At 44.0% G+C, this 25503-nt stretch overlaps 1 protein-coding gene and 1 long non-coding RNA gene across 7 annotated transcripts in view; both read left to right on the top strand.

The window, feature by feature from the left end:
* The window catches only part of Parg (poly (ADP-ribose) glycohydrolase), a 107843-nt gene extending 95580 nt beyond the window's left edge, over positions 1-12263 (top strand). For 5 of the 6 annotated variants that reach the window (XR_015639595.1, XR_015639596.1, XM_087589236.1 and 2 more), the window contains 2 exons: positions 10257-10385; positions 11180-12263. Coding sequence is in view for 4 of the 6 variants with exons in the window: in XM_087589236.1 (XP_087445362.1) it covers positions 10257-10385; positions 11180-11334 (284 nt within the window). In the remaining 2 variants the exon portion in view is untranslated. 6 annotated transcript variants of the gene reach the window in all.
* An 8915-nt stretch (positions 12264-21178) lies between these two features.
* Positions 21179-24097, top strand: LOC102550503 (uncharacterized). Its single transcript, XR_015640204.1, has 2 exons — positions 21179-21371; positions 22395-24097. It is a non-coding gene; the product is annotated as an uncharacterized LOC102550503 (long non-coding RNA).
* Positions 24098-25503: the final 1406 nt, after the last annotated feature.

The raw sequence follows: 25503 nt of genomic DNA on the forward strand, positions 1-25503 counted from the left end.
GCTTTCTTCTGATGTTCAGATTGGGTTTTTATCACATAGGTGTGCAGATTGAGTCATTACCCATATGACTGAACTGAGGCTTTCTAAAAGGTTGGTGTCTTACTTAAGGTTTCTGTTGCTGTGTTAAAACACTGTGACCAAAAGCAACTTGGGGAGGAAAAGGTTTATTTCAGCTTATATATTCTTGAAGGACGTCATGATGCAAACCTAGGCAGGAACCTGAGACAGGAACTGATGCAGAGGCTGTGGAAGAGTGTTGCTCACTGGCTGCTTTCCCATAATTCTCAGCCTGATTTCATATAACATCCAGGAGTGTTGCTGCCCAACGGGAGCTGGGCCCTCCCACACCAATCATTTAAAAACAGTGCCCCACAGACTTGCCCAGGGGCCCATTTGGTGGAGAGATCTTCTCAAAGAAGGGGTTCTCTTTTCTGTTGTCTCTAGCTTGTGTCAAGTCACAAAGAACTAATCATGACAGTTGGGGTTATCTGAATCACCCATTAGTGTGACAGACTAAGACTAAAGCAATTCTGTCCCAGGGTTCCCTCCAGGAGCACAGTGCTAAGAACCTGCAGGGAAATGCCTAAACAGTAAGAGCAGCCCCAGCTCACAAAGGCAAGTAACTGTCCTTGACAGCCACACCAGGCAGCGAGTCTGTCATTGTGGAGTCATCCCCATAATGAAAGTCTTGTTGGTTTCATAAAAGTGACATATTCACTGTTCTGAACCCAGAACAACACCGTCAAGTATGGAAACATCGCCTAAACTCACTGTCAACATTGAATAGCTTTGTGAAAAAATTCTGTGTAGCCATTTGACATGAATGCAGTCGCACCATAATCCCATCCGTGGCCCCTTTTAAAACCTGCACTCTGATAGTTCTCACCAAAAAAAATACAGGTTTATTGCCAATTATTTTAATAGCTGTGTGTTATTCTGTTCTGTGTACGTATGTATCACAGTCCAGAGATTCTCTACTCCGTACAGTGGATTTGCTCTAAGTTGCATATAATAACCTCCTTGGGATAAATTTCCTCAGGTGAGACTAACTCCCAGCGTATGAGTCCTTTATATTTCAGACCTGAGTCTGTAGGCCGAGCCTTGGAAAGGTGAACTATATCAATTCCCGCCTATCCTGGTCGTCAGCAGTGTCCACGTTTACTGCGCGGTTTGGTTTGGTCTGTGGAGTGTTTTTCAGGTCTCCTCCCTGTATATTCTTGAGATAGTTGTTCTTTCTCTGCTCAGTGATAATTCCTGGTACATTAATGTTAAGTGTTCAGTAGCTTGTGTTGCAGGCACTTTTGCTCAGGTCTGGCTTTTTTTCCCCATGTATTTGAACTTTTTGGTTAAATGCCATATTAAGTTCATTTTTGTGTGTCCACGTTTTTGACATTTTTGTGACATCTTTAAAATGACCTTCCTTGTCCCTCATTTTAAAGACTACTGTATTTCATTCCGGTTCAAAAATAAAAATTGCCTGGTACATTTTTTTGAAGTTTGAAAGTCTACAAAAGAAGGAATTTGTGAGATTTATTTTATGAAATTCTTTATTGTCTTGAATTTGTTTGAGGAAACCCGTTTTTCACTCTGGAGCTATTGATCTCATGACAGATACTTCTTTTTCCTGTTTTTCTTTTAAGTAAAACAAATGACTAGATTCATGTCATCAATCCAAAAACCTGGCTGCCACCGGCCGTGCTGTGTGTGCCGGGCAGCAGGAGCGTTTTCTAAGTGAGCTCTGTGTCCCTGTGGCTTAGACCCGGCCTCACTGCAGCCTGGGTTGCTCATCAGGGCAGGGTTCTCGGGTCTCTCTCTCCTGAGATTTAGACCGAGGGGTCTCCGGTGCGCTTGGCTGAAGAGGCAGTAGATGACTTGCCAGTCTCTGAGGTGCTAGTTACTGGACCAGGAGCTGTGTAGGTTGCTCTCTGACTGCTGGGGATCAAGCCCAGGCCTTTGCGTGTTAGGCAGGTCCATACCACTGCGGATACTTTGGTACAGAAAAGATGGATTTATGAAATACAATGTTACACATTAAGCCCTTACAGAAACCTGCTAAAATGGAGAGACATTTTGAAGTATTCCTACTTAGAGGAAAAATGAACTAAAGTATCATGTGAACCATTTTTAAATTTAAATTATGCATGTAAACAGTGTATATAAAATCTGAGGTTCTTTATGTGTATTTGTATGTGCAGACCTTAACTTCAGTTTCCTCTAAGTGGATAATAGAAACATATTTTCTTTTTCATGTTTTTTTGTTCTTGTATGTATTGTTCTTGTAACAACCACAACCACAAAACCTTACCAGGCATTTCATGGAGCACATGGGCATGCACATGTCCTTAAGCCTGTGCTAATCAGAAATAGAGGCGAGTATTTCTGAGTTGTGTGTTGGCTAATAGTACACACATTTCACAGGTTACAACAATAGCAGCGTCTCTCATTGTACATTGGTATAATCATGTTTTCTTTGTTTAATCACTTGTGGGTTTTTTGTTTTGGGGTTTTTGGTTTTTGGGGTTTTTGTTGTTGTTGTTTTGGTTTTTGGTTTTTTTTTTTTTTTTTTTTTTTTGAGACAGGGTTTCCCTATATATCCTAGCAGCAGACCTTGAACTCACTATGTATCCCAGGCAGGTCTTGAACTCACAGTCTTGCTTCAGCTTTATTAGTGCTGGCATTATAGGCATGCACCTCCACACCTGATCTATTGTGGAAAAAAATATAAAGAAAAAAATTCTGTCTCTTAATTAATTGACTGTCATTTATTACACATGTTGTCTCATAGAACAGAGGGCTTTCTGCTGGACCCCAGTGAGGCCTTATGCCCCTCTGCCTGGCTGGGCTCTGTTTTTCTGGAAGACACGGGAAAGTGCCTTTGAAGCTGAGCTCTCTTCCTGGGGATACCTGCCTAACAGCGTTTCTTTAGGCACTGGGTAGAAAACTTGCTTCAAATCTCACTTTGCTCTTTTCCCGAACAGGTGATTGGTGGTGTATAAACTTGGTGCTGCTGTGCTGTTAGGCTCAGATGTGCAGTGGGCTACATGATTAAGTACATTTTAGGGTGTTTTCAATAGACATGAGTTTATTGAGACTTGCCATGGTAAGGACAATTCAGTCAGGATCCAGTTTTAGGTAATTTATTTGTCCCCACTTGTCGATGTTCCTGTCTTTCACCAGTGTTCTTTCAAAGATAAAACAGTGTTTTGTCTCCTTGGTATATCTGGACAGACTCACTTTATAATTTTTTAGATTATTTGGACTTTAATCTTTGTTCGAGTGGAAACAACTTTGTGTTTGCTTTATAAACCTTTTTCATAATTCTTTTTGGAGGGGTTAGGATCTCTTTGGGGTTTTTTTTTTTTTTTTGGTTGGTTGGGTTTTTTGTTTTTGTTTTTGTTTTTGTTTTTAAATAGGATCTCACCGTATAGCCCTAGCTGACCTGGAACTCACTAGGTACAACAAGCCAGCCCAGAACTCACAGAGATCCGCCTGTCTCTGCTGGGATCTGAGGTGTGTGACACTGTAAAGAACTCTTTGCTTCTGGGGGCGTGGTTTTTGTTGTTGCTGGTTTTTAACATCCCACCAGAGCAGACTGTGAGCTCAGCTTCTGACAGCTACTCTAGGCATCCTGAACATACATTGTCATTTAAAGTTTTATCTAAGATGAGGGCCAGAGAAAGACCATTGCGAGAATGTAGAGTAATCTTACTCAAGGAAGGCTGGGAGAGAAACAGAGAAATGTGATGTGCACCAGTCCTGAACTCCATGAGATGTTTCTAAGTAAAGACAAGTTCTCTTCTTTCTAGGCTTATTGTATTACAATCAAAGAATAACAAAGATCATTTCTGCTTTAACAGTTTATTTTAGCTTCTTTATTTGACTTAATTATTACAGATCTATTGGCACTTGAAAAGGCGTCTCTGAAGAGTATACAACTCATTCCATGCACAACAGATTCTTTCAGTGAAACACTCATCCTTCTTGGTTTTTCCTGCTCCCTTTGTGAAAATCCTGTTTAAGGCTTCTTGTCTCCTTACACTTCCTTCCTTGTTTATTTCTTACTATCTCCATAAGGTATTTACTTGCTCACAAGAGATTATACTGTTAGTAGCTTAGTATATTAAAGAGTATCTTGACGTCTGGTCAGTTTCTTTCCTATCCCTGAGCCTTGCCTACTAGGGGACTCATAGATGAGCTTGTGCCAGCATTCCCACGCAGCTGCTGCTTACTCTGAGACACTGAGCACTGCTTTCTAACTGTGTCTGTGCCTGACTAGCTCCTCCCACACCTCCCAGTCCCCACGTGTATGTTAACTACAGCAGAGGGTCCATGCTGAACATAACTGTGTGTGAGGTTCTCAGTGGGGATGGGCGTGCAGACGAGCGGTAGACTGAAGAAGGGCATCCTGCAGGTAAGCTATCAAGGAGGGATCTTCCCATGTAAGGGTGGGCCTTTCTTTTCACCTAGAGGGGGTTATCAGTTAATGTGTCTGAGGAAGGCCTCAGAGAATTGACCTTATAAATTAGATCCTGGGATCAGCTTCTCCATCTCTGCGACGTGCACATTGATTCCCTCTGTGGCTACTCAGTGTGGGAGCTACACCCTCTTGTTTTCATCAAGATGGACCTGTGTGGCAGGGACCAGACCTGCATGGTTAGAGGCTTAACAGGCATTGCAACTGGATTGCCCAAGATTAAAAGAAAGACTCCGTGGAATTTTTTTAAAATCCCATAGAAATACTTCTAATTAGGCCAACTTGGAGACCGTCCCGTCCCTGAGACCAAATCAGCAGACCCGATGAGCACTAGGTGTGTCTTTCATTAACAGACTTCCAGTGGGTCCCTGACATGGGTCCCTGACGCGTTCAGTGGAAAGTGGGTGAATTTAGAAGCTTGACATACATTTGCTTTTCATTTGACCATACTTATGTCCGTTTAAATCAAGCCTAAATAATATCTTTACTAATTTCTTTCCTATTTTAGAATCAAGATGGCTAAACTCAAGCCAGGCATAAAGGGACATACATGTCTTTGGTCCTAGAACTCTGGCACATATGACATGTAAATCAGCAAACCTAGGCTACATAGGAAAACATGTCTCAAAAAAATGCTAAACACCAGAAAAATTATTAATCAAGAATGGTATTGGGGTAGTGCCAATGAACATTTTCTGCCATGCTGTGGTTGACTTGACCTGGTAACCCTTTAACTGAGGGTTGTGGAAATTATGGTTGTAGACATTGGGAAAGGGTGAATCCTTGGAAGTAAATAGATTATGGGCCAGATCACCTCAGGTACCAGATCACCTTGGAACTTTGCTTCCTCTGCAGGAATAGACATTCCCTTTCTCTCTCAGCTTCCCATGAGTAAGAGCACGCAGAACGATTCTGCACTGTTCTTTTTGTACTCCAGTGTTTTGTATGATGGTGTAAGTCAAGGCTATGTGGCGTGTTTGTCATCAGTACCTACAAGATGCCGCTGTGTTTCTGGATATGGGAAATGGCTTGCATGTTTTGTTTCTTAGCCTCCATGTTGGTGGTGATGAGTCAAGTGTCAGAATCACCCCATTCTCTATTTATTTGCATAACTACTCTTTGTTTGTAACCTTCTTTGTGAGAACGGGAAGCCAAGATTTGTAGACAGACTCACAAAGGAGCACCACAGGTAAGCGTCAGGTCTGACAAAGCTGACCCTGCCTTCCACCAAAACAGCGGGTGCCAGTTATCGTTATGTTTCCTGCTGTGGGTAAGAGCATGATGACTGTGTTCTCTGTTCTAGGAGATGTACATTAATGGCTCATCAGGCTTGGCAGCAAGCTAGTTACTCGTGTAAGCACACGACTTTTTAGGAGACCTTTTGTTTTATAGGAGACATACTGAGGCATGGAGGGTGGGTAGATGTGAAAGCTGACGTTGGTGAGGGTTAATCTGGATTGTCAACCTGACAGGATTTAGGGTTAACATAAAAACAAACTTCTGGACATGTCTTGGGTTTCCCGTTTAGGTTAATTAAGATGGGACAACTTGCCCTAAAATAGGGGCACTACTGTGCAGTGGGCTGGTCACAGGGCTAGAGAAAGCAGGTGAGCACCGGCACTCACCCCTGCTTCCTGCCTGAGGGTCCACAGTGACGGCTGCCTTAGCCATGCCTCAGCTGCCCCCTCTTCCCTCTCTCCCTCCCTCTCTCCTGTCAACCATGAGCCACAAGAGGCCTTTCTTTCCCTGAGTTGCTTTGTCAGTAGTGAGGAAAGCAGTAGAGCATTGCAGGGAGAGCGGGACGTGGGGAAGACTCTTAGGCAGATGTGTGCCATACAGTGCACAGTGGACAGTAGACGTACAGGTGGAGTTGGCGACGCCTGCAGTAAGGGGAGGCCAAGTCAAGACCAAGAGCAGAGGCAGGGGACGGGCCCCAGTGTAAGAGGTGACCTAAGCACCATGTGTGTACTTCAGAGTTTACAAGCAGAGCTGGAGACCGTCAGCGCAGCCAGGGGTGTGTGAGCCTCAGTTCTGAGTTCACTGCGGAATATGGGCAGTGCTTCTATGTCTCTCCTGTTCGAGCCTTCTCGACAGAATATACTCAGTGCAAGTAAACAGTTTAAGGAAAGCTTATGTCTGGCTTGCAATGAAGTCTGCTTGGCCTCGTGCAGAATTATTTTGCATTGCAGCTTGAAAGCAGTGGAATGGGTATGCACATGGGGCTTTGAGTCAGAATATAGGGTTCAAATCTCAGCTCTACTACATTCTTACTAGTTGTCCTTGGACAGTTACTTAGCCCTTCTCAAAATGGCAGTCATGCTAGTTATCTGGTTCTGGTTCTATAGAAATTAAATGAGCTATCCGTAGAGTTCAAGCCTCATGTTAGTAGATATTACTGATGTTACCTGGGGTGCCTCAGACACCATCTGGGACATGCGATTTTATTATCTGACACCCCCTTTTGGTGAGACAGGCTCTCTCTCTCTCTCTCTCTCTCTCTCTCTCTCTCTCTCTGTGTGTGTGTGTGTGTGTGTGTGTGTGTGTGTGTGTGTGTGTGTGTGTGTGTGTGTGTGTAGCACTAGCTGTCTAGGAACTCAGTGTGTAGAGCAGGCTGGCCTTGAACCTACAGAGATGAGTCTGGCTTTCCCTCTGTAGCCCTGCATGTGCCACGGCACCCAGTCCGATCTTAGCCATGCTTGCTCTGTTCATTTTCTGTAACAGGACACAGTAAGTTGCATTTTCAGGTTATTCATATTTGTTTGTGTTTTCCTCATGGTGTAACATGGTTGCCAAAAAGAAAATTAAAACCAGGCTCCCTGCAGGTTAATTTAAGTGATTGGTTTGGCACCTATGCATGCTTGAGCTACAGTTGTGTGCTTTTATATCAGACTTGGCGTCTGCCCACATATCCCATTAAATTTATTCTCATCCAACTTTTGATGCAAGAGAATTCACTAAAAACATGAGGCTTAATTCTATAGTTTACCAAGACCTTGGAGATGTCATAGACAGTAGGTCCTGTAGACGGTGCCATTTAAAATACTGGTGTAGCAGTCAGGAGCACTAGCTGCTCTTCCAAGGGACCTGGGTTCAATTCCCAACACCCACAGCTCACAGCTGTCTGTAGCTCTAGTTCCAGGTGATCCGACACCCTCACACAGACACACATGCAGACAAAACACCAGTGCACAGAAAATGAAGAAAAAAATTAAAATACTTTGTCAATGACTCAGTGATGTATTTAAGGTCAAGATTAATTTATTTTCCTGGAAATTTCATTTGTGTAGCTATAGTCTTAACACCTGATACAGGCAGAAAAATGATCACAGTAATTATGGAATCCTAACTGAGAGTTTCTCAGATCATCTGGTTCAGTTCTGTTGGGTAACTGAGAACAATGAGGCTGAGAGCGAAGCAGGTGGCTAAATGCAGCCAGCAGAGAGTGGAGCTGATCCCCGAGTCTGAGTCCTCACTGATGCACATGTCGCCTGTGCAGTTGGATGGCTAGAGCAGGTGTGAGTCACAACCAACCGACAGGTCCTTCCCAGGGTTTCAAGCCAACTTTTCACTCTCTCTACAGAGTAAAACATGATGCATTCTGGTAAAGGAAAATTCATTTGGAAGATGACAATTCATTATTTTCCATTTTTATATGCACTTTAAGGTTAATTAGGAACCTTTTAAAACTGGGTGTTCTGAAGTTTTTAATGTATGCATAAATTGGTTGAGCAATTTTAATTAAAGCTTACCTTTGCTTTGAAATTAATTCCTCTCAACATTCTAAGATTAATGAGACCTAGTCATGGTATCTCCTAGGTTGTAGTCAGTGAATATGGTCTAAACAGCAGGACAGGACTTCAATGGTATTTTAGAATCTCACATCCCGGGCTGGAGAGATGGCTCAGTGGTTAAGAGCACTGACTGCTCTTCCAGAGGTCCTGAGTTCAATTCCCAGCAACCACATGGTGGCTCACAACCATCGTTAATGTGATCCGATGCCCTCTTCTGGTGTGTCTGAAGACAGTTACAGTGTACGCATATACATAAAATAAATAAATCTTTAGAATCTCATATGCATTGTCAAAAATAATCATAGGTAGGCATGACAGTATACTCTTTAATCTCAGCAGTCAATAAGTCACTGAGGCAGGATTGTGAGTTCAAGGCCAGCCTGAACCTATAAAGACCTTTTTTTTTTTTTAAATGTAAAAATAGCACACATCCCTCTGTATAAGAATATGTGTGTATTTTATGCAAATGCATTCATTTTAATTGTATGTGTGTGTGTGCATAGACTGCATGTGGAGGGCGGAGAACAGTGCGTGGAATCTGGTTTCGCTGCTGCCGTGTGGGAGTTGAATTCGGATTGTCAGGCTTGGCTGCAGGTTCATTTAGCTACAGGACCACTGGCTGTAGGCTAACATGCACTTTGTTTCCTTCCTTAGACACAGCAGCGTATGTCCTAAGAAAATATTTTTATAGTTATGATTATTAAACTCATATAGGTATATGATTATATTTATCTGTCCTTTCCTCTGTGTCTTCATTATGCCAGATGACCACATAGATAATAAATCTAGCCTTTTCTCTCCAAGTAGATTCCCTATTTGAGTCTAGGGTATTCCCAAAAGTGTCTTCTGACACTCACATGCTTGAAGTGTACGCGTTTTATGACTCTGGGGTTGGGTATGCCTTCTGAGACAGCTGACTCAGTGGAACTGTGGAGGCGTTGACGGCATTGAACACCACTGACATCCTCACTGTGCTCACTCAGGAAGGGCGTGGCCCAGCGGCTCCACTGTAGAGTTGCTGCGGTCTCTCCCCCTCTCTGTTAGTGGATCTATGGGAAGACACTGCAAAACAGAACTTCTCCCGTGGTGTCACCCATTAACGCTTGCAGTTATGGCTTCCACCCTACTCTCAGTAACGTTCAAGTCATTTGTTTGGATGTGTAAAATCCTAACACAGAAAGATCCTTCATCATGTTTCAGTTGCATTCGCACGTTCTGTGTTGCAAAGTAAAACACACCAAAGGGCATTAGTTGTTGCCAGGTTCAGGTTTGTTCATATTCAAAATAAATATTTCTGTTGAGATAAGGATTGATAAAAAAAAAACTTGATTTCTAGAAACTTCAGGTTTGAGGTCTGTAGCTGTGGTTGGAGACGAGTGGTTCTCAGTTGTTCTTCTGTTCTAACACTCGGGGGTTACTCATCCAGCATTTCAGTAACACTGACGCCGTGCGGGAGGGCAGATATGTGTGAATGCTGGGGACACAGGGGGACATAACAGCCTGTGTGGGGGATGCTTGTCGAAGTCAGGGGTAACATCAGCACTTCCCAAGACCCAAGACCAGCGAGTATGTAATGACAAAACTAGTAAGTGGAGCAGACAGAAAAATAATTCAAAATCAATAAGAGTAAATATTATATATATATATATATGCATATATATATATATATATATATATATATATATATATATATATATATATATCACCTTGATGCCTTGGTTACTACTTCAATGAACTTTCCTTTCTCTGTGGTCCAGAGAAGTAACTGTGGGGCTGTTACAGTTAAATTTATTCTCTAAACCATGCTTGATGAACCATAAACTGAAGGATTTATGTCATTGTCTACTCACCATTCTTAATAATACACATTGGGTTTGTAAGTCCTTGACCAGGACAGAGCTGTGGCATCGCAGCCTCTGTAGAGGGATGAAAAAGCTAACGGTGTGTTGCTAGCTGCCCTTCGATGTAACTGCCTGTCCTCTTTGTCGCAGCCTTAATACAGTTACTGGCCGCTGCTGCCGCTGAACGCGATGTGGTTTATTTCACTTTCGGGGACTCAGAGTTGATGAGAGACATTTACAGCATGCACACTTTCCTCACTGAGAGGAAACTGAATGTCGGTGAGTAGGAGATAGCTTGACACTCGCTATCTCGAAGGGTGTATGCCATCAGCAGGGGCACTCGCTAAGTCTGGGTGGATCACAGTAAGAGAGGCGTATCTGGGGCAGGCGGAGTGACGGTGCGTGTAAGCAGGCAGGCTCTGCAGAGGCTTGTTTGTGTTTTCTGGCAGAGTTTCAGTTATGATGTTGACATAAGTCTGTTATCTTAGATTAGGTCTCTGGCCAGGCATGGCTGTATGCACCTAGATTCCCAGCCAGTTGGAGACTCATCAGTTCCAGGCCAGCCCAGGATAACAGCCATGCCTCAAAAGAAAGGGAGGATGGGAAGCTAGAATTAATGTTTAGTTTTACTTTTATTGATTTAGAAATCTAAAGGGGAGTGGGGTATACAGAGTATATATTTAAAACATAGATGAGAAGAAGATAAGTTCAAACCTGAGGTCCTCAAGTCTTCAGTGTGTGAAATTTATGAGGAGAATGTGCTGTGCTCACCAAGTGTGTTGCTCCCACGGGAGCTGGGTGGATATCTGGGGTGGCAATGAACTCAGTAGACATGAACAGTAGGTCATGGACAGCCAGCCCACTGTAATCATAGCCTGTGTTACTTTAAAGTGTTTTTAAATGTGAAAGTTTATGTCAGGAAAGCCTTGTAGGCATTAGAAATTCATACTGTATTTTCAGAAGCCAAATCTGAACTTGTATTATTTAAGATAATTTAAAATAACAAAGTATTTGTTTTAAGTTTTTCTATCAATATAAGTTAATATGCATTGTTCTGGCCTTTCACTCTCTAGGGAAAGTGTACAGGTTACTGCTTAGATACTACAGGGAAGAGTGCAGAGACTGCTCCAGCCCTGGACCAGACACCAAGCTCTATCCATTCATATACCATGCTGCCGAGTCCAGTGCAGAGACCTCCGACCAGCCAGGACAGAGGACGGGCACCTGAGGACCCAAGATGAGACTTCCTCGCAGAGAGACATCCCGTTTGAGATGTGGGATGAACTGACTTAATCTGATCTAAATCTGTATATAATCCACATTTGTAATCAAGGATGCAGTGTCTCCTATATATGCACTTGTCACTTGTCCACCCCGATTGACATGGGCTTAGACGTGGTTTCTCCCATTTTTCTTCTCCTTCAGTCTTTATTCTTTTATTTTCCTTTGTTTTGCCAACCTGACTTCTTGGGAAAACCCATGAAAGGTTACACTCAGCTTTTAGGACTTTCTCCTCCTGTCTGTATACTGCTTTGGTGGCTAGCAGATACCATCACGCCTGGAGGAAGTTAAAATCCAGAAATCTGAGTTTGCTACAGATTTTCCTGTGAGCTTCTCACTCCCAACCCTTGTTAGTCTTGCGTTTTCTACATTTTGAATTTTGAAAGTTGAAGTTTTTCTTATGTTACTTAATGCCAATATCTTAGGCTAAAAGTATTTTCTACTTAAGACAGACTAATTTCCAGTTTCTCTTTTGAAACATTGTCCCTATAAGAAACGGTTTTTTTTGTTTGTTTTTTTTTTTTGTTTGTTTGTTTGTTTTTTTTGGTTTTTTTTTGTTTTGTTTTGTTTTGTTTTTGTCCTTTCCCCAGTGCTCTTTTAGAAGCTGACCAAGAGGAAAGAAACTGTAGAATGAAAGGATTTTCCTCGTATGGTATAAAGAAACCAAGTTCAAGAGCATTGAGGCTTTTGTTTTTCTCAAGATTTGTTTTTCCTTTGAAACTAGGATGAATGTTTGTTCTGTGGTGCTTAGAGCATTTCATGTAACCAAAGGTGGGGGCTGGAAGCTTCGTGCTATCTGTACATATGGACATTTCTCTGGCAGTGAATATTAGAGTTAATAAATTTCATTAATAAATCATTTGTTAGAATCTCCCATATCACTTATATTTTATTTATACATATTCGCATGTGCCCTTTAATTGTGTCTGCAGGAGTACATGAAATCTACCAACTGAGGTCAGAGGACAGTGAGGTCTGGGCTTTTGTAGAGCCCTGTTTCAAATCTCTCACTCACACTTGTATTTTTAAAACCACCAACAAGATAACCTATAATCAATGTCTTTGTGAGGTTAGTCTGGAAACCAAAGCCGGTCTTACATTAACTGATTAGAATGTAATCACGAAAATATTTTTTCAGATTTCCAAAGTAGTCTTAAACTGTTAAAGTTCTGGTTACAGTCTAGCTGTCAGGAAAATCCAATAAAAAGTCAAGCCCTATTCCAGGAAGCTTTGGTTAGAGGCTCTAAGCTCCTTTGCCAGGATTGGCAGAAAAAAAATGGGTTCCAGGCCAGAGTCTTAGCTCTTCCCTTTTGTACAGAGATCGGGAGGATAATGGGCTTCAGCCCAAAGGCCACCACTTGTCATTGATGAAGCTCTTGACTGCAACAACTATGACATTTTGATCAAATCCCAAATTTAGAGGAGTTTGGCCTTATCCCCACTGATACTAAAATCTCTTTCCCTCCCAGCAATTCGATGCTTTGCTAAAGACTTATGGACATATTTTATATCCTTCCTTTTCTATCCCCACACTTCTCTCTCTAACAGAGATTATAGATCCAGGCTAAAGGGCCACTGATACTCCAGAGTGCAAAAGCTTAGACCCAGCTCTCAGTCTATGCAGGGTTAGTGACACGGCCATCCACTAGCTACCTCTTGTAGGCTTGCCAGGAATGAAACCTGATGAGTTGTCTGTCAGTGTATCTTGATGTTAGTCCTGCCAAGCTCAGGCTAATGAAGAGAGCTGACTGATGAGGGACAGTCACACAGACAACACTGTTGCCTTGTCCTTAAAGATCCTCTGCTTGAAGTGGTGGGAGGCATGTAGCTGGGATTCATGTCTGTCCAGTTTAGTACACCTTCATATTCTCCTTCCTGTGGTATCTGTTCTATTTCATGTTGTTTGCTCCTTCCCCCTTTAATCTACCAAGGTAGAAATCTTACATTTTTAATAAAGACTGCTTTTAATTTCTGTCTAACTCACCCACTTACAGAAGCAATGTACAGTAACAGGCAGGGCATCAAGTCAGGAAAATGGAATTTAAATACTAGCTGTATTCTAGTTCATATTTTAAGCTTGTCTCTGACTCTTACCTCCCAGAGCTAGTCAATAAACTTGAAGCACCTACTGGGAAATAAGCATAAAACCAGCAGCCAAATATCTACACAGTATAGCCCGTTCTTCTAGTGAGCTAGTGGGATGCTTAGAGCCTAGCATCTGGGATGCACTTTTTCCTCTAGGAGTTCATTATGAAAGGTAAAGGAACTCTGTCCACAAACCAGGGCCACAAAACAGACCCAAGGCTTCAAGAAATCCAATGTCCATGGAATTCCAGAGAGCAGATGTCCCACACAGAAGCAGTCTGTCTCCCACCCTGCATTTCCCATAAAACAGTTTCTGAGTCTAAGCCATGCCTGTCCCTCCCTAAGCACTGTGAAAACTGTTCTCCTGCACCCCCAATCCCAAGTCCTAGGATTTGGGAGTGTCAGCCTCTCAAATCAACGAAGGTTTGCTCTTGGCATTCTGAGGTTGATCTAAGTCTCTTTCTTTCATTTTTCTCCACTGACTTCTTTCTTACAAAGAGGACAGGACTCAGGGCACTGGGTGCGCTCTAACCCTGAACTGTGTGCAGATACAGCCCAGGTCTGCAAACAGCTGGTTCCTGTTTCATTCCATCCCACCCACATGCCTGCCGAAAGCTCGCTTTAGGAAGTAGTTTCTTCGGTGTGCCTCCATGCTGATTAGGGCGCATTGCATGACTTCAGATGTTGGGATTTGGCACTGTGGCATCATGTCTGTGCCCCTGAAGTTTTGGATTTGGGACCGGTTCAGATTTGTTTTCACGTGAAGGATGCTGAAGCTGAGTGGTTACAGTTTGCCATGGTGAGGATTTACACTCAGGTACATTCGGAGAGTGTCCTCTGTTCTCGCCGTCTGTAGTGACATCCGCGCTCAAAGGTAAGGTTGAAAAGGAGATGTAACTAATCCCGTGTTCACGGGACCAGAAGGAGGAAAGGGCAAGTCTAGTCATGGCTAAAACAGGAGCTCACAGTGACCCCATGCCTTTTGGAGGGAAGAGGCATTCCCGTGTGAGACTCAATAGACCAAACTACTCAAAGCCATTGCCTACCACTGTCCACTGCCCAGTATCCAAGTGCCTTGAGTCCCTCAGTGTTCCCTAGATGCCACAAGAATCTAAGGAGTCATCAGGCGGCAGGTTTCCGAAACTGGTCAGAAGAACGGCATCTTTGTGTCTAATAACTGCTTTTATTTTTTTCTGCCTGATCGCTTTCAATGTACGACTAATGGGAAGATTCTAAATTTGGGGAGCAGGCAAGGTCTTAGGAGTTTTGTAGGGACAGAGTAAGAAATTCTGACCTTTGTTTATCGTGGCCGCCTTTTCCTTTCAAATTATTTACTGCATGAGATTGTGTGTATGTGCATGTCTTAAAGATTTGCTGAACTTTTTGCTTGTAGATTTGGCTTGCATGTGTGTTAGGAGCATAGTCAGTGTCTTAGTCAGGGTCTATATTCCTGCACAAACATCATGACCAAGAAGCTTACACTTCCACATTGCTGTTCATCACCAAAGGAAGTCAGGACTGGAACTCAAGCAGATCAGGAGGCAGGAGCTGATGCAGAGGCCATGGAGGGATGTTACTTACTGGCTTGCTTCCCCGGGCTTGCTCAGCTTGCTTTCTTGTAGAACCCAAGACCACCAGCCCAGGGATGGCACCACCCACAATGGACTGGGTCCTCTCACCTTGATCACTAATTGAGAAAATGCCTTACAGCTGGGTCTCATGGAGGCATCTCCTCAAGGGAGGCTCCTTGCTCTGTGATAACTCCAGCTTGTGTCAGGTTGGCACACAGAACCAGCCAGGACAGACAGCCACCAGCGGGAGGTGCTTTCTCCAGCCACTTGTGTCCTTCACACTCGGCTTCCGAAGTCACATCGCCTGGCATTTAATTCCCTTCTAGTTTTCATGCCTACAAGAGAGCTTGAGTCAGGGGCCGAGTACATGTGGTGACAGTTCTGAGGACCATCACCTGGGTCATTCACAGATTCATAGGTTCTAAGAACTTTCTCGGGGTCAGCCATTGCACTCGGCTCACGAGAAGCAAAGGCGAGTGACTTGTCCCCTGTTCTCACAGAGTGAGGTTGAATGACCTAGAACCCACAAACGACATTTTCTTTTTACTGCCTTGTTCCAGTTTAGCCCAGAGAAACCTGTTGGATCTCTTTGCTGTCGGTTGGAAAACCAGTAAGAATCCACATTCTGTCCATTCGCCAGAGGCTCGTCTAGCAGGTGACTTAGCACACAGTGTGGGGACCAGCGAGTGACTGCGTAACTGTTAAGACAGTTGTCACGTCAGTAGGCCCTGAACTCGGAGGAAGCAGCCCTGAAAGGTAGAGAGGACAACAGAATGGATGTGACAAGGAGGTGGAAGAGTATCCACTAGGAGTGCAGGATCCAAGGAGTGCAGGGATGTGCACAGAACACAGGAGGAAAGGGAACAAAAACATGCCACAAAGAAGCCTGGTACTTTGCGCTAATTAAATAACGAAGTTTTAAAAGTGGCGTCCTGTTGGAAAAGCTCATTTTCCTGGAGTGAGTCCAGACAGCCTAGATAAAGTTAAGCTTCTTTTGCTGTAACTAGATTTCTATCACCTGGGTCAGTCTGAACAGTACAAAGTTAATCAATAAAAGGTATAAAGTAACAGATGGACTTCATTTAATAGCATAGTATTTAAATTTGGGGGTGCTGAAGGATGGAAAGTATTAGGGAGTCCTTGATGAAGAGATAGGACCGTGTAGCAGGTTGTCGTTTTCTGTCAAGGTTGTAACAGAACATGCTAAAACCTGGGGTGTGGAGTTTCAGTGTGCCGATCAAAGCCTGTTGACGAGAATCGGCTGGCTGCCTCAGAGTTATACCGATGCCGGTCTTGAGCATGTGTAAAGATAGCACCAAAGCCTTGGCCTTAACATCAGAATATTTCTAAAAACTTACAGTACTTAATGATATGTAAGTGTGAGGTACACTTTGTAATCCGAGCAATCTTACACTTGAGGAGCCATGGTAACCTCAGTGGCGACTGTGTGCCAGTCAGTTTTCTGCTCTGGTGCTATATAATCGTAACTGTCAAACAGAGACAGACTCTGTTAGCAAGTCATGCTCTAGAAGGGATATAGATGCTCTCTAGTCTCATACGGCCCTGTCACGTTACTTAGAATGAGTAGTTAGAAAATTTGTTTGTTTATCAAGGATTTTACACATACACTACAACTAGAGAAATGAATTCCAGTCTGTCCACTTTCTTTTCCAACAACTAATTTATCCTTCATTTCACCTTTACTACATTCCTGCCCATTAGCTACCTCTAAATTATGACGTTCGTCCAAGACATTTCATCTGTAATCAATACATCTTAAAAAGATGTGCCCACAACAACACACACACACACACACACACACACACACACACACACACACACACACACACACACTCAGTCCATGGGTCTTATCTGTATTTAACCAGGATATTGAAAATTATGTCTAGTGCTCTTTTAAATTTGAAGTCCGGGGTTGGGGATTTAGCTCAGTGGTAGAGCAAGGCCCTGAGTTCGGTCCCCAGCTCCGAAAAAAAGAAAAGGAAAAAAAATTGAAGTCCTCTATTATGTTGATGTGTGTGTGTGTGTGTGTGTGTGTGTGTGTGTGTGTGTGTGTGTGTGTGTGTGTGTGTGTGTAAAAACTGGAAGACTGAAAGTTGAAGGAAGGAAAGGGGTGGACTAGCCAGGGACTCTGGGAGTCAGCAACACGGGTTCCTGTGCGTTTTCTTGTTACTTTGTAAACTCACCACTCTCCCTGGAGAAGCCAACAACTGGGAGGTGCTGAATGCAGAAGGAAATGAGAGAGACGTGGTTAGAAAAGTGTTCAGAGAAATAATTTCTACACATTTCCCAAATTGGTGAATGACATAAGCTTATGAAAAACTTCTCAAGCTCAAACAAAATGCCCCAAAAGGCAAGCTAATCCGGTCAAACTTCAGAAAGCTAAAGAAAAAAAAATCGCTAGATAGCGAGCCAGGGTGTTCTCTAGGACAAACAGTTCAAATGACTGGGTTTATCAGAATCCATAAAGATTGGGAGGGAGTGCTACGGACTGCACAGTTGCCAAAAGAATTGAGCAAGAACATAACTCGGGGGCAGAGAGCATCGTGACAGTCTTGGATGTAGGAAAGCCAGGAGAACCTGTTGCCAGCAGACCTGACTAATAACCTGGCTGAAGCTCTTGAAAGAAATGAAATGGTTTCAAACGATGAGGAGCGGGGGGAGGGGAGCAGGGGAAGAGGACAGGGGGAGGGGGAGGGGAGGAGACATTGGAAGATCAGAAATGAAAAATACAAAGTGGAAATACGGGTATAACCTCAAGATTCTCCAGTGTTTATTGATGTTAAAAGTGATTTAATTGTGTGTAGAGGAAATGAAGCAATGGCTCAGATATAAATATTCGAGGGGGAAGCAGGAAGAGAGGATATAAAGTTTCCACATCACACAACTGGTAAAATGCAACACTGTTCCACTGCGACAAGCGGTGGGGGCCGCACATAGAGCAGCCACGAGAAGAGACAGATTTGCAACCGCTCTGTGAATGACGTGGGATCTGAGAAGTGCTATATAACCTATAAGGAGGCAGGAAAGAGAAAACAAGCATCTCCGAAACAAAACGAAAAGGCAGGAAAAAAACAAAAAAATGTGTTAAAAATGATCAATAGAACCAACAAGCCTTCATTCCAGCTAAGAAAAAAAGGTAAATCCATGTTCCTAATGTCAGAAATGAAAAAGGCTATCACTGCATATCCTAAGACATAACAGGATAATTGGGCATTATGAACCCAGTGCTCACACGTTTGATACATTAAAAGAAATGGACCAATTATTTGAAAAGCATCTGCCACAAATTACAGGAAGAATCCAAATAGGCCTACCTTTAATAAAGAAATCAGTAACTAATGATCTTCTAAACAGAAAGCTCCCACCCCACATGGTTCCTAATGAATCCTCTAAAACGAAGGAAGAACTTAAAACAGCTGTCTACGGCCTGTTTTGGAGAGGAGAAGGAAGGGAGCAGATCTACTCGTGCTATAAAGTAAACACTACCCTCACCAACAAAACCAAGCAGCACCTTTAAAGAAAACAAATTACAGACCAGCATCTCTTGACTTAAATGTAAAAGTTTTGAACTTGAATCCAACAGCATAATTTTTAGATGCACATCTAAAAATGAGGTAATATTTTTTTAAGTTCATGTAATCAAGCTATCATATTAACAGTCTAAATAAAATAGGCTTTTCTATTGCAAGGCCCTGAGTCTGGTCCTCAGCACCACCAGAAGAAAAGAAACATCACATCACTAGACACAGAAAAGGCATTCAGTAAAATCCAGTTTCCATTCATGATTTAAACCTTCGGGAAACTAGGACTAGACAGGGAATTTGCTGCCTTGGTAACATATCCAAAAAGTGTTACATCATATTCAGTGGCTCTGCTATGGTGAAGAAGACAAATACGTTTCGTTACAATGCTGGAAGGGCTACTGCATAAGAATAGAAGAAAATAGGGGCTGGGGATTTAGCTCAGTGGTGGAGCGCTTACCTAGGAAGCGCAAGGCCCTGGGTTCAGTCCCCAGCTCCGAAAAAAAGAACCAAAAAAAAAAAAAAAAAAAGAAAGAAAGAAAAAAAAAAGAATAGAAGAAAATACAACTCTGCTTTAAAGAACTTTAAAAACTGCTTTAATTAGAACATTGTGTCTTAGCCTCTCAGTATGCACATATCATGTTTGGGGGGGGAGAGGGGACCAATGGCTCAGCAGTTAAGAGCAGGGGACGCTATCTGACTTCAACACCGGGCACACACCTGGTCTACAAACAGGCCAAACACTTGTACACATAAACCAACCTAAAATTAAAAAACCCCGACATGTTTATGGGCTAGGAAGATGGCTCAGTGGGCTAAAGCATTTGCCCCACAATCTACGTTTAATCACTGGAACCCACCTGGTGGAGGAAGAAAACCAAGTCCCACACACCAACTGTCCCCTGTTCTTCGTGCATGCCATGGCTGTGCACCCATAAAAAAACAATCCATGGAAAAGTACATTTACTTACAAATCCAAAAACACGAGATCTGTAACTAACAAGCAGTTACCCAAGGCTTTAGAATGCAATGCTAACGCATACGAAATCTGTCTCCTATGTACTAACAATGACAAGAAGAATTTAAAATTAGAACATTATGTCATAGCCTCTCAAAATGAAATAGGTTTAACAAAATATGAAGATCGAAATGAGAAACCATACACAGTTGAAGTGATATCAAAGGAGAGCTATTGCTGGGTATGGTGGTGCAGGTTAATCCCAGCATATGGGAGGGAAGCAGGAGAGTGAGTTTGAGGCTAGCCTGGTCTACAAATCGAGTTCCATGACAGGTTATATAGAGAAACCCTGTAGTGGGGGAGCACTACTGAGTTATCCTACACTTGTGGATAGGATGACTCAATATTGTTGAAATAGCATTTTCCCCAATTTGACCTGTAAATTAAACAGAGGCAGAGAACATCCCATCTCACCACAGCCATTCACCCCTACTCACTCTCCTTGCTGTACTGGATACAGTACTGGGAGTTCAGCAAGGGTCCTTTACCAGGTGAATGTCAAAGAGATTACAATTATCCACACATTGGCATGTTATTCCAGCAATAAAAAAGCTATCAAATCACTAAAAGCCATGAGAAACAATCCTGAGAAGGTTTATACTGTGTGATCCGAATTATATGACTTCTGGAAATGGTGAACTAGAGATGAAAAAGTGGATAGATGGTTTATAGTAGACAATAGATATACACTAGAGGTTTGGGAGAGAGAGAGGCAAGGGGCAAGGCTAAAGTGGATCATGAGGATTTTCAATTGAGACTATGATTCTATGTAAATTTATAATTATAGATAAGTGACATTTGTCAAATAGTAACATACTAAGACTGGCTCATCAGTTACAAATGTCCCGTGCTAAAACAAGGAGTTAATAACAGAAGGGGAATAGGGGGCAGAAGGTAGGGTGAAGGGGGAAACAATGTATCATCTGGAGTAAATCCTTTAGAAGTCAAAATCCTGGCTGTGGCGGCTGCGTGGCTGTGGCGGCTGCGTGGCTGTGGCTGCTGCCTGGCTGTGGCAGCGTTGGGCTTGTCCCTGAGGAGTCAGACGTTGGGCTTGTCCCTGAGGAGTCAGACCTCTCTGCTGCTCAGGTCCGCCTTGGGTCCCGCTGCTCTGCAATCCGCTTGGCTCCCTTTTCATCTGCTCTGTTTTGTATGCATTAGGTTTCCTGACCCCGATGCGTCACTGATTCATCCGTACCAGAACATTCCCTTCCTGGAACTCTGGATGTTTTAGATGTCACTCTGACCTCCGCTTCTCTTAGTTAATTGTTTTAAATGCATATGAGAGCAGCTCTGTTCTTCCCGTTTGGGCCACAGCCACGCACAGCCACATGGTCCCCAGAGCCCTGCCAATCCATACATTCTGTCCATAGAATGAGATAGCATTGCTTAGCTCCCAGGTCAAGGAGAAAGGGGCCACTGTGCAAGCCCTGCTCCCTGGACAAAGAGCCTTAAAGGGCCAGCATCTCCACGCACTGACAGTAATGAGAGCCAGGGGGAAGGGCCAGGATGTAGCCTCCTCTTTTCTCACCACTTCCCCCCACCCCACCCCCGTCCTCTTTCTTTTTGCCCTTGTGCACACCGCAATGAACTTTCGTCCTAATGACAAACACTCCACTTTTTAGTCCATACACACTGCTCCTACTTAACGCTCCCGATGGCTGAAGCGCCCCTGAGAAGTCTGCATTTTGCCTGCTATGAAGCATGCGCAGATCACTGAGATGGCCAATTTCAAAGAACAGAATTTTCTACAAGGAGACCCCATGCGCAGGTGGGAGAATGCATCTGAATTCACCTTCTTAAGGAGGGAGCTTGGAAATACTCCCGGGCTGAGGTGTGGGAAGGTGACTGGAGGCCAGGAAGTCAGTCTCTGCATCCTCACAGCTCAGTGGTATTAATCTACCCTGTAAATGGGTGGCTTAAAAAGTCCATGAAAAGCAAGGAACCAAGAGCAGGTGAAGCTGTTAAGTCTTGAGGGTTTACATAAGCTTCCCTCAGCCTGACGAGGCTCGGGGTGCTGGTCGTTAATCTCTCAGAAGCGCGGTCTCTGAGTTACCCATGCTGGACTGGGTGGCTGTATTATTCCACACACATACACTTGCTTAGGAAATCAATAGCTCTATAATAGCAGAATATGACTGATGTCCTCTGCCTCTCTTTAAAAGCCCTGGCTTCCCCTAGCTCAACATTGAGATGATCTGTCCAGCCGGGGATGAAGGAAGTCCTGGGCCTGCACCGGGAGGGAGCTCACACCCAGACAGGATCCAGGGTGCAGGCCACCGGCCTGACACACACAGGAACAGACCTTGAGTCTCACTCACATCAGAGCTGGTATCCAGCTAGGGCAGCCTTCTGTGACGGCTTTGCTTTTCAATCTGTGAGAAGGGTTAAACAGTTGCTACTTTGCCTCCAGGAAAATTACCATATTTCATCATAATGTTTAGACTTTTCTCATTTTCCTTGCCTTGTGCTAGAGAGAGAGAGAGAGAGAGAGAGAGAGAGAGTGTGTGTGTGTGTGTGTGTGTGTGTGTGTGTGTGTTTTCCTTCAAAGTCATGGACCTTCCTACTCTCTGGAGCAAACTTGGAGAGAACTGGTCTTCACTGATTTTTTTTTTCCTTCCTTAAAAATGTAATTCCACTCTGAACCGACCTGTGCTCAGGGAAGGAAAGAAAACTAAAATTCCTTAATATAGTAGATAAACAGGTTCAAAAGCCAGCTCTTCTCCCCATACTCTACTGTCTCATTCAGCCCCTTCTTCTGCTTACCATCTCCTTTCTCCCTGTCTCAAACCAGGAAGTTCCCAGGCATCTTACAAGAATATCCAGGAGCCCTCCCTGGGATGCTTTCCCTGGCCTCAGATGTGGACAGCCTTCTACCAACCCCAATCTTCCCATGGCCCCGCACCATGTGTCTAGAAAACAAAAAGCGTGTTCTCATCTCAAGCCTGGGGATGCATTTCTAACAATCTCCTGCACAAAATATGCCCCTGCCATCCATAGTTTAGGTGGCGAGATGAAGCTTTTCTTCTCACCTGTGTGCTTCAACAGAAACTGTGACCAACTTTTCATCTCTGGATCCCAGCACTGACCATGGAGCCAACAATGCCGCCACTCAGAGTACTTTTGATTGACAGTTGGTGAGTCTGCAGATGCAGGACATGGGACACAGAGAGCGTCGGAGTGCTCATTAGAAGATAAACTTCATGTTGTGGAGGTGACCCGTGTGAGCATTGGAAGGACTGTAGCTCAGACTCGCTTTGAGATGTCACGAAACTTGCAGACATCCCCTTTTTTGCTTTTTAAGGATTTTTTAATTTTGTGTGTATGTATGTGTTCGTGTACAAGTGTGCGTGAGTGCTCTCGGGGGGCTGGAAGAGCGTGTCAGATCCTGCTAGAGTTGCAGGCAGTTGTGAGTCATCTGACTAGGGTGCTGGGACTCAAACTCCAGTCCTGTGCAAGGACAGCCAGCTCTCTTACTGACTGAGCTCTTTCCACACCTTAGACAGGGAAACAGATCCCAAAGAAACCAGCCGGCCTGCTGGGGCCTCACAAGCAGAGAGAACAACTAAACTAGAGTCAGAAGTCAGTCCTTGCTTGTGGGAAGGCTTTCAACTTAGCCTTAAGGACCAGACCCTTCCTGTAAATGTCCAATGTCTTTGTGAAAACTCTTTTCCCCTCACTGCTGGGGCTAGAGCCCAGTGCTTGCCATGCTGGGTAGGTAACCGCTCGACCACTGATGTCCAACTCCAGCCTGAAGTGGCGCCATTTTTATTGTTCCAAGTGCATCATCTCTATTTTCTTTGAAGGCCAGCCATTCCTTCTCGTTTCTCTTGCCTGGTGTCCTGTGGGTTTTAGTCATAGGCAGTGGGATTCTTACTTCTCACCCTCAGACCTGATAGCAACTTGAAACTCCCTTTTCCATTTACCTGTCTCTGTTACGCAGACCATGAGACTCCCAGGCAGGCCCCGTGTCCTCCGCAGTGCACAGGGCACAGTCTTAGGCGGGTCAGCCTCAGCCCGTCGGGACCAGGAGAGCCTTTGGCATTTGTGTAGCGTACACGTTTGCATCCAGGCTGCCCCAGCAGTCACAGCAGGCTTAGCTCATCGAGTGCTCTCGGACTGTGACCCAAGGGTGACTTTACTGGGCCCTGCTCTTCCTCCCACTATGACTCACATATGTCATAAATTGTTGCTGCTCTCCAAGAGCCAGTGAGGCTATACTGGCCTCAGAAATGGCAAAGAAAAGCAACAATTCATCAAAACAAAAGCCACCGTGCGGTCGTCACCCACTCCTAACAGAAGTGTTCAGATCTTAATGATCGAAAACCGCGGACAGTTACACCCCTTTATCCCGTCCACAAGCACTGCAGGCATTTCTGCTGGGGCTTATGCCTTGATTTACACACCGGGGGGTGACCAGAGCCGGGATTTACAGTTAAGTCCTCCAGCATCTCTTGTATCCTGGTTCCCTCTCTGCAATAAAGAGTGTGGCATTGATTTCCTCTGGGCTTCCAACAGTTTAAAGGTGACACGCTCGGTATAGTCTCACTACGGAGGGGACAGCTTTATGTAGTGGAGCCTCCTCCATCCTTCTTTTGTGAGACAAATGAGGAAACCCAGTGACCTGCCTTCTGAATAATTGCTTGGTTAAATGCTGTGGTGAGGCTAGAATTGTGTTCTGACTTACACTCCTTTGCGCTTGTGTGCGCATGTGTGCATACGCACACACACTGCCTGCATACACACACACACTCACCCATGCACGCAGGTGCACACATATATTTAAAAAAATGAACAGGAAACTTTTAGGCAAAGAAACAAAGCATCAGAAGACAACTGTAAGTTAGTGCATCCGTTTTCGTGAAGCTTTTCGGCAGTATCTATGATGCTCTAAGACCTAACTCATGGATCGGTGTCTAATAGACATGACCTCATACGCTATGAGCGTGATACATATGCACTATAATGTTGTAGGCCCATTATGTATAATATTAAAGAACCAAGATTCCAATTAGAGCAGAAAGGGCAAAAACAGTGTTGTGCGTCTGCAAGGCATCACTGTGAGCAGGGAGAGCATGCAGCTGCCGAGGGCTGACAACGTGCGTTATAAACAGCACTGCCTCGGCGGAGACAAACACAAGAGCTTGTCTCTGCCCCTGGGCTCCACACTGGTGGCCTCAACCAAACGTGATTAGAAAATAATCATCGAAGAAGTAACTGTGGGACCTGGAGAGATGGCTTTATGGCCATGAGTACTTGCTGTTCCCACAGAGGACCTGAGTTCAGTTTCTTGCGCCCAAGTGGTGTATCGGCCACCCAGCTCCCAGCAGAGCGACCAGATCGCAGTTGGCTTATAGGACAGTCGTACACCTTTATCCCTCTGCTGTATTGACACACACAGGTTTTTCTTAGTCGTCATTCCCTACAGTACAATAGCTATTTGTGTTAAATATCATGAGCAATCTAGGGATGACGTAATGGTGCAGAAGGCTCTCTGTGTATGTGGTGTGTGTATGGGGCTGAGGGGATCCACAATCCTGGAACTAGAACCCAGGACTTTGTGCTCGGCAAGTGCTTTATCACTGAACTACATCCCCCTAGCCCAGAGCTATATAGAGATAACATCCCTTGTGTATAAGGGACTCGAGCACCTGAGGGATTGCGTATCCATGGGCAGAGCTGTACGGTGGTGGTGTCCACATCTGCAGTTTGAAAACAATCAGACTTGGTGTACGGTAAGCAATGGGACTGTGGCTGCCTCTGAGGGGCATTAGTTAATAGGGAGGCAGCACATGCATTCTCTTCAGGATCCTGGGAATTATTTACATGCCAGGGTCACATGACTGTATGCCACAAAAACACTTCAATCAGTGGGTGCAAAACTGAATATAAACTACAGCTCA

The sequence above is a fragment of the Rattus norvegicus genome, chromosome 16, assembly GCF_021556685.1.
Source record: "Rattus norvegicus strain SHRSP/BbbUtx chromosome 16, alternate assembly SHRSP_T2T, whole genome shotgun sequence".
Taxonomy (NCBI): domain Eukaryota; kingdom Metazoa; phylum Chordata; class Mammalia; order Rodentia; family Muridae; genus Rattus; species Rattus norvegicus.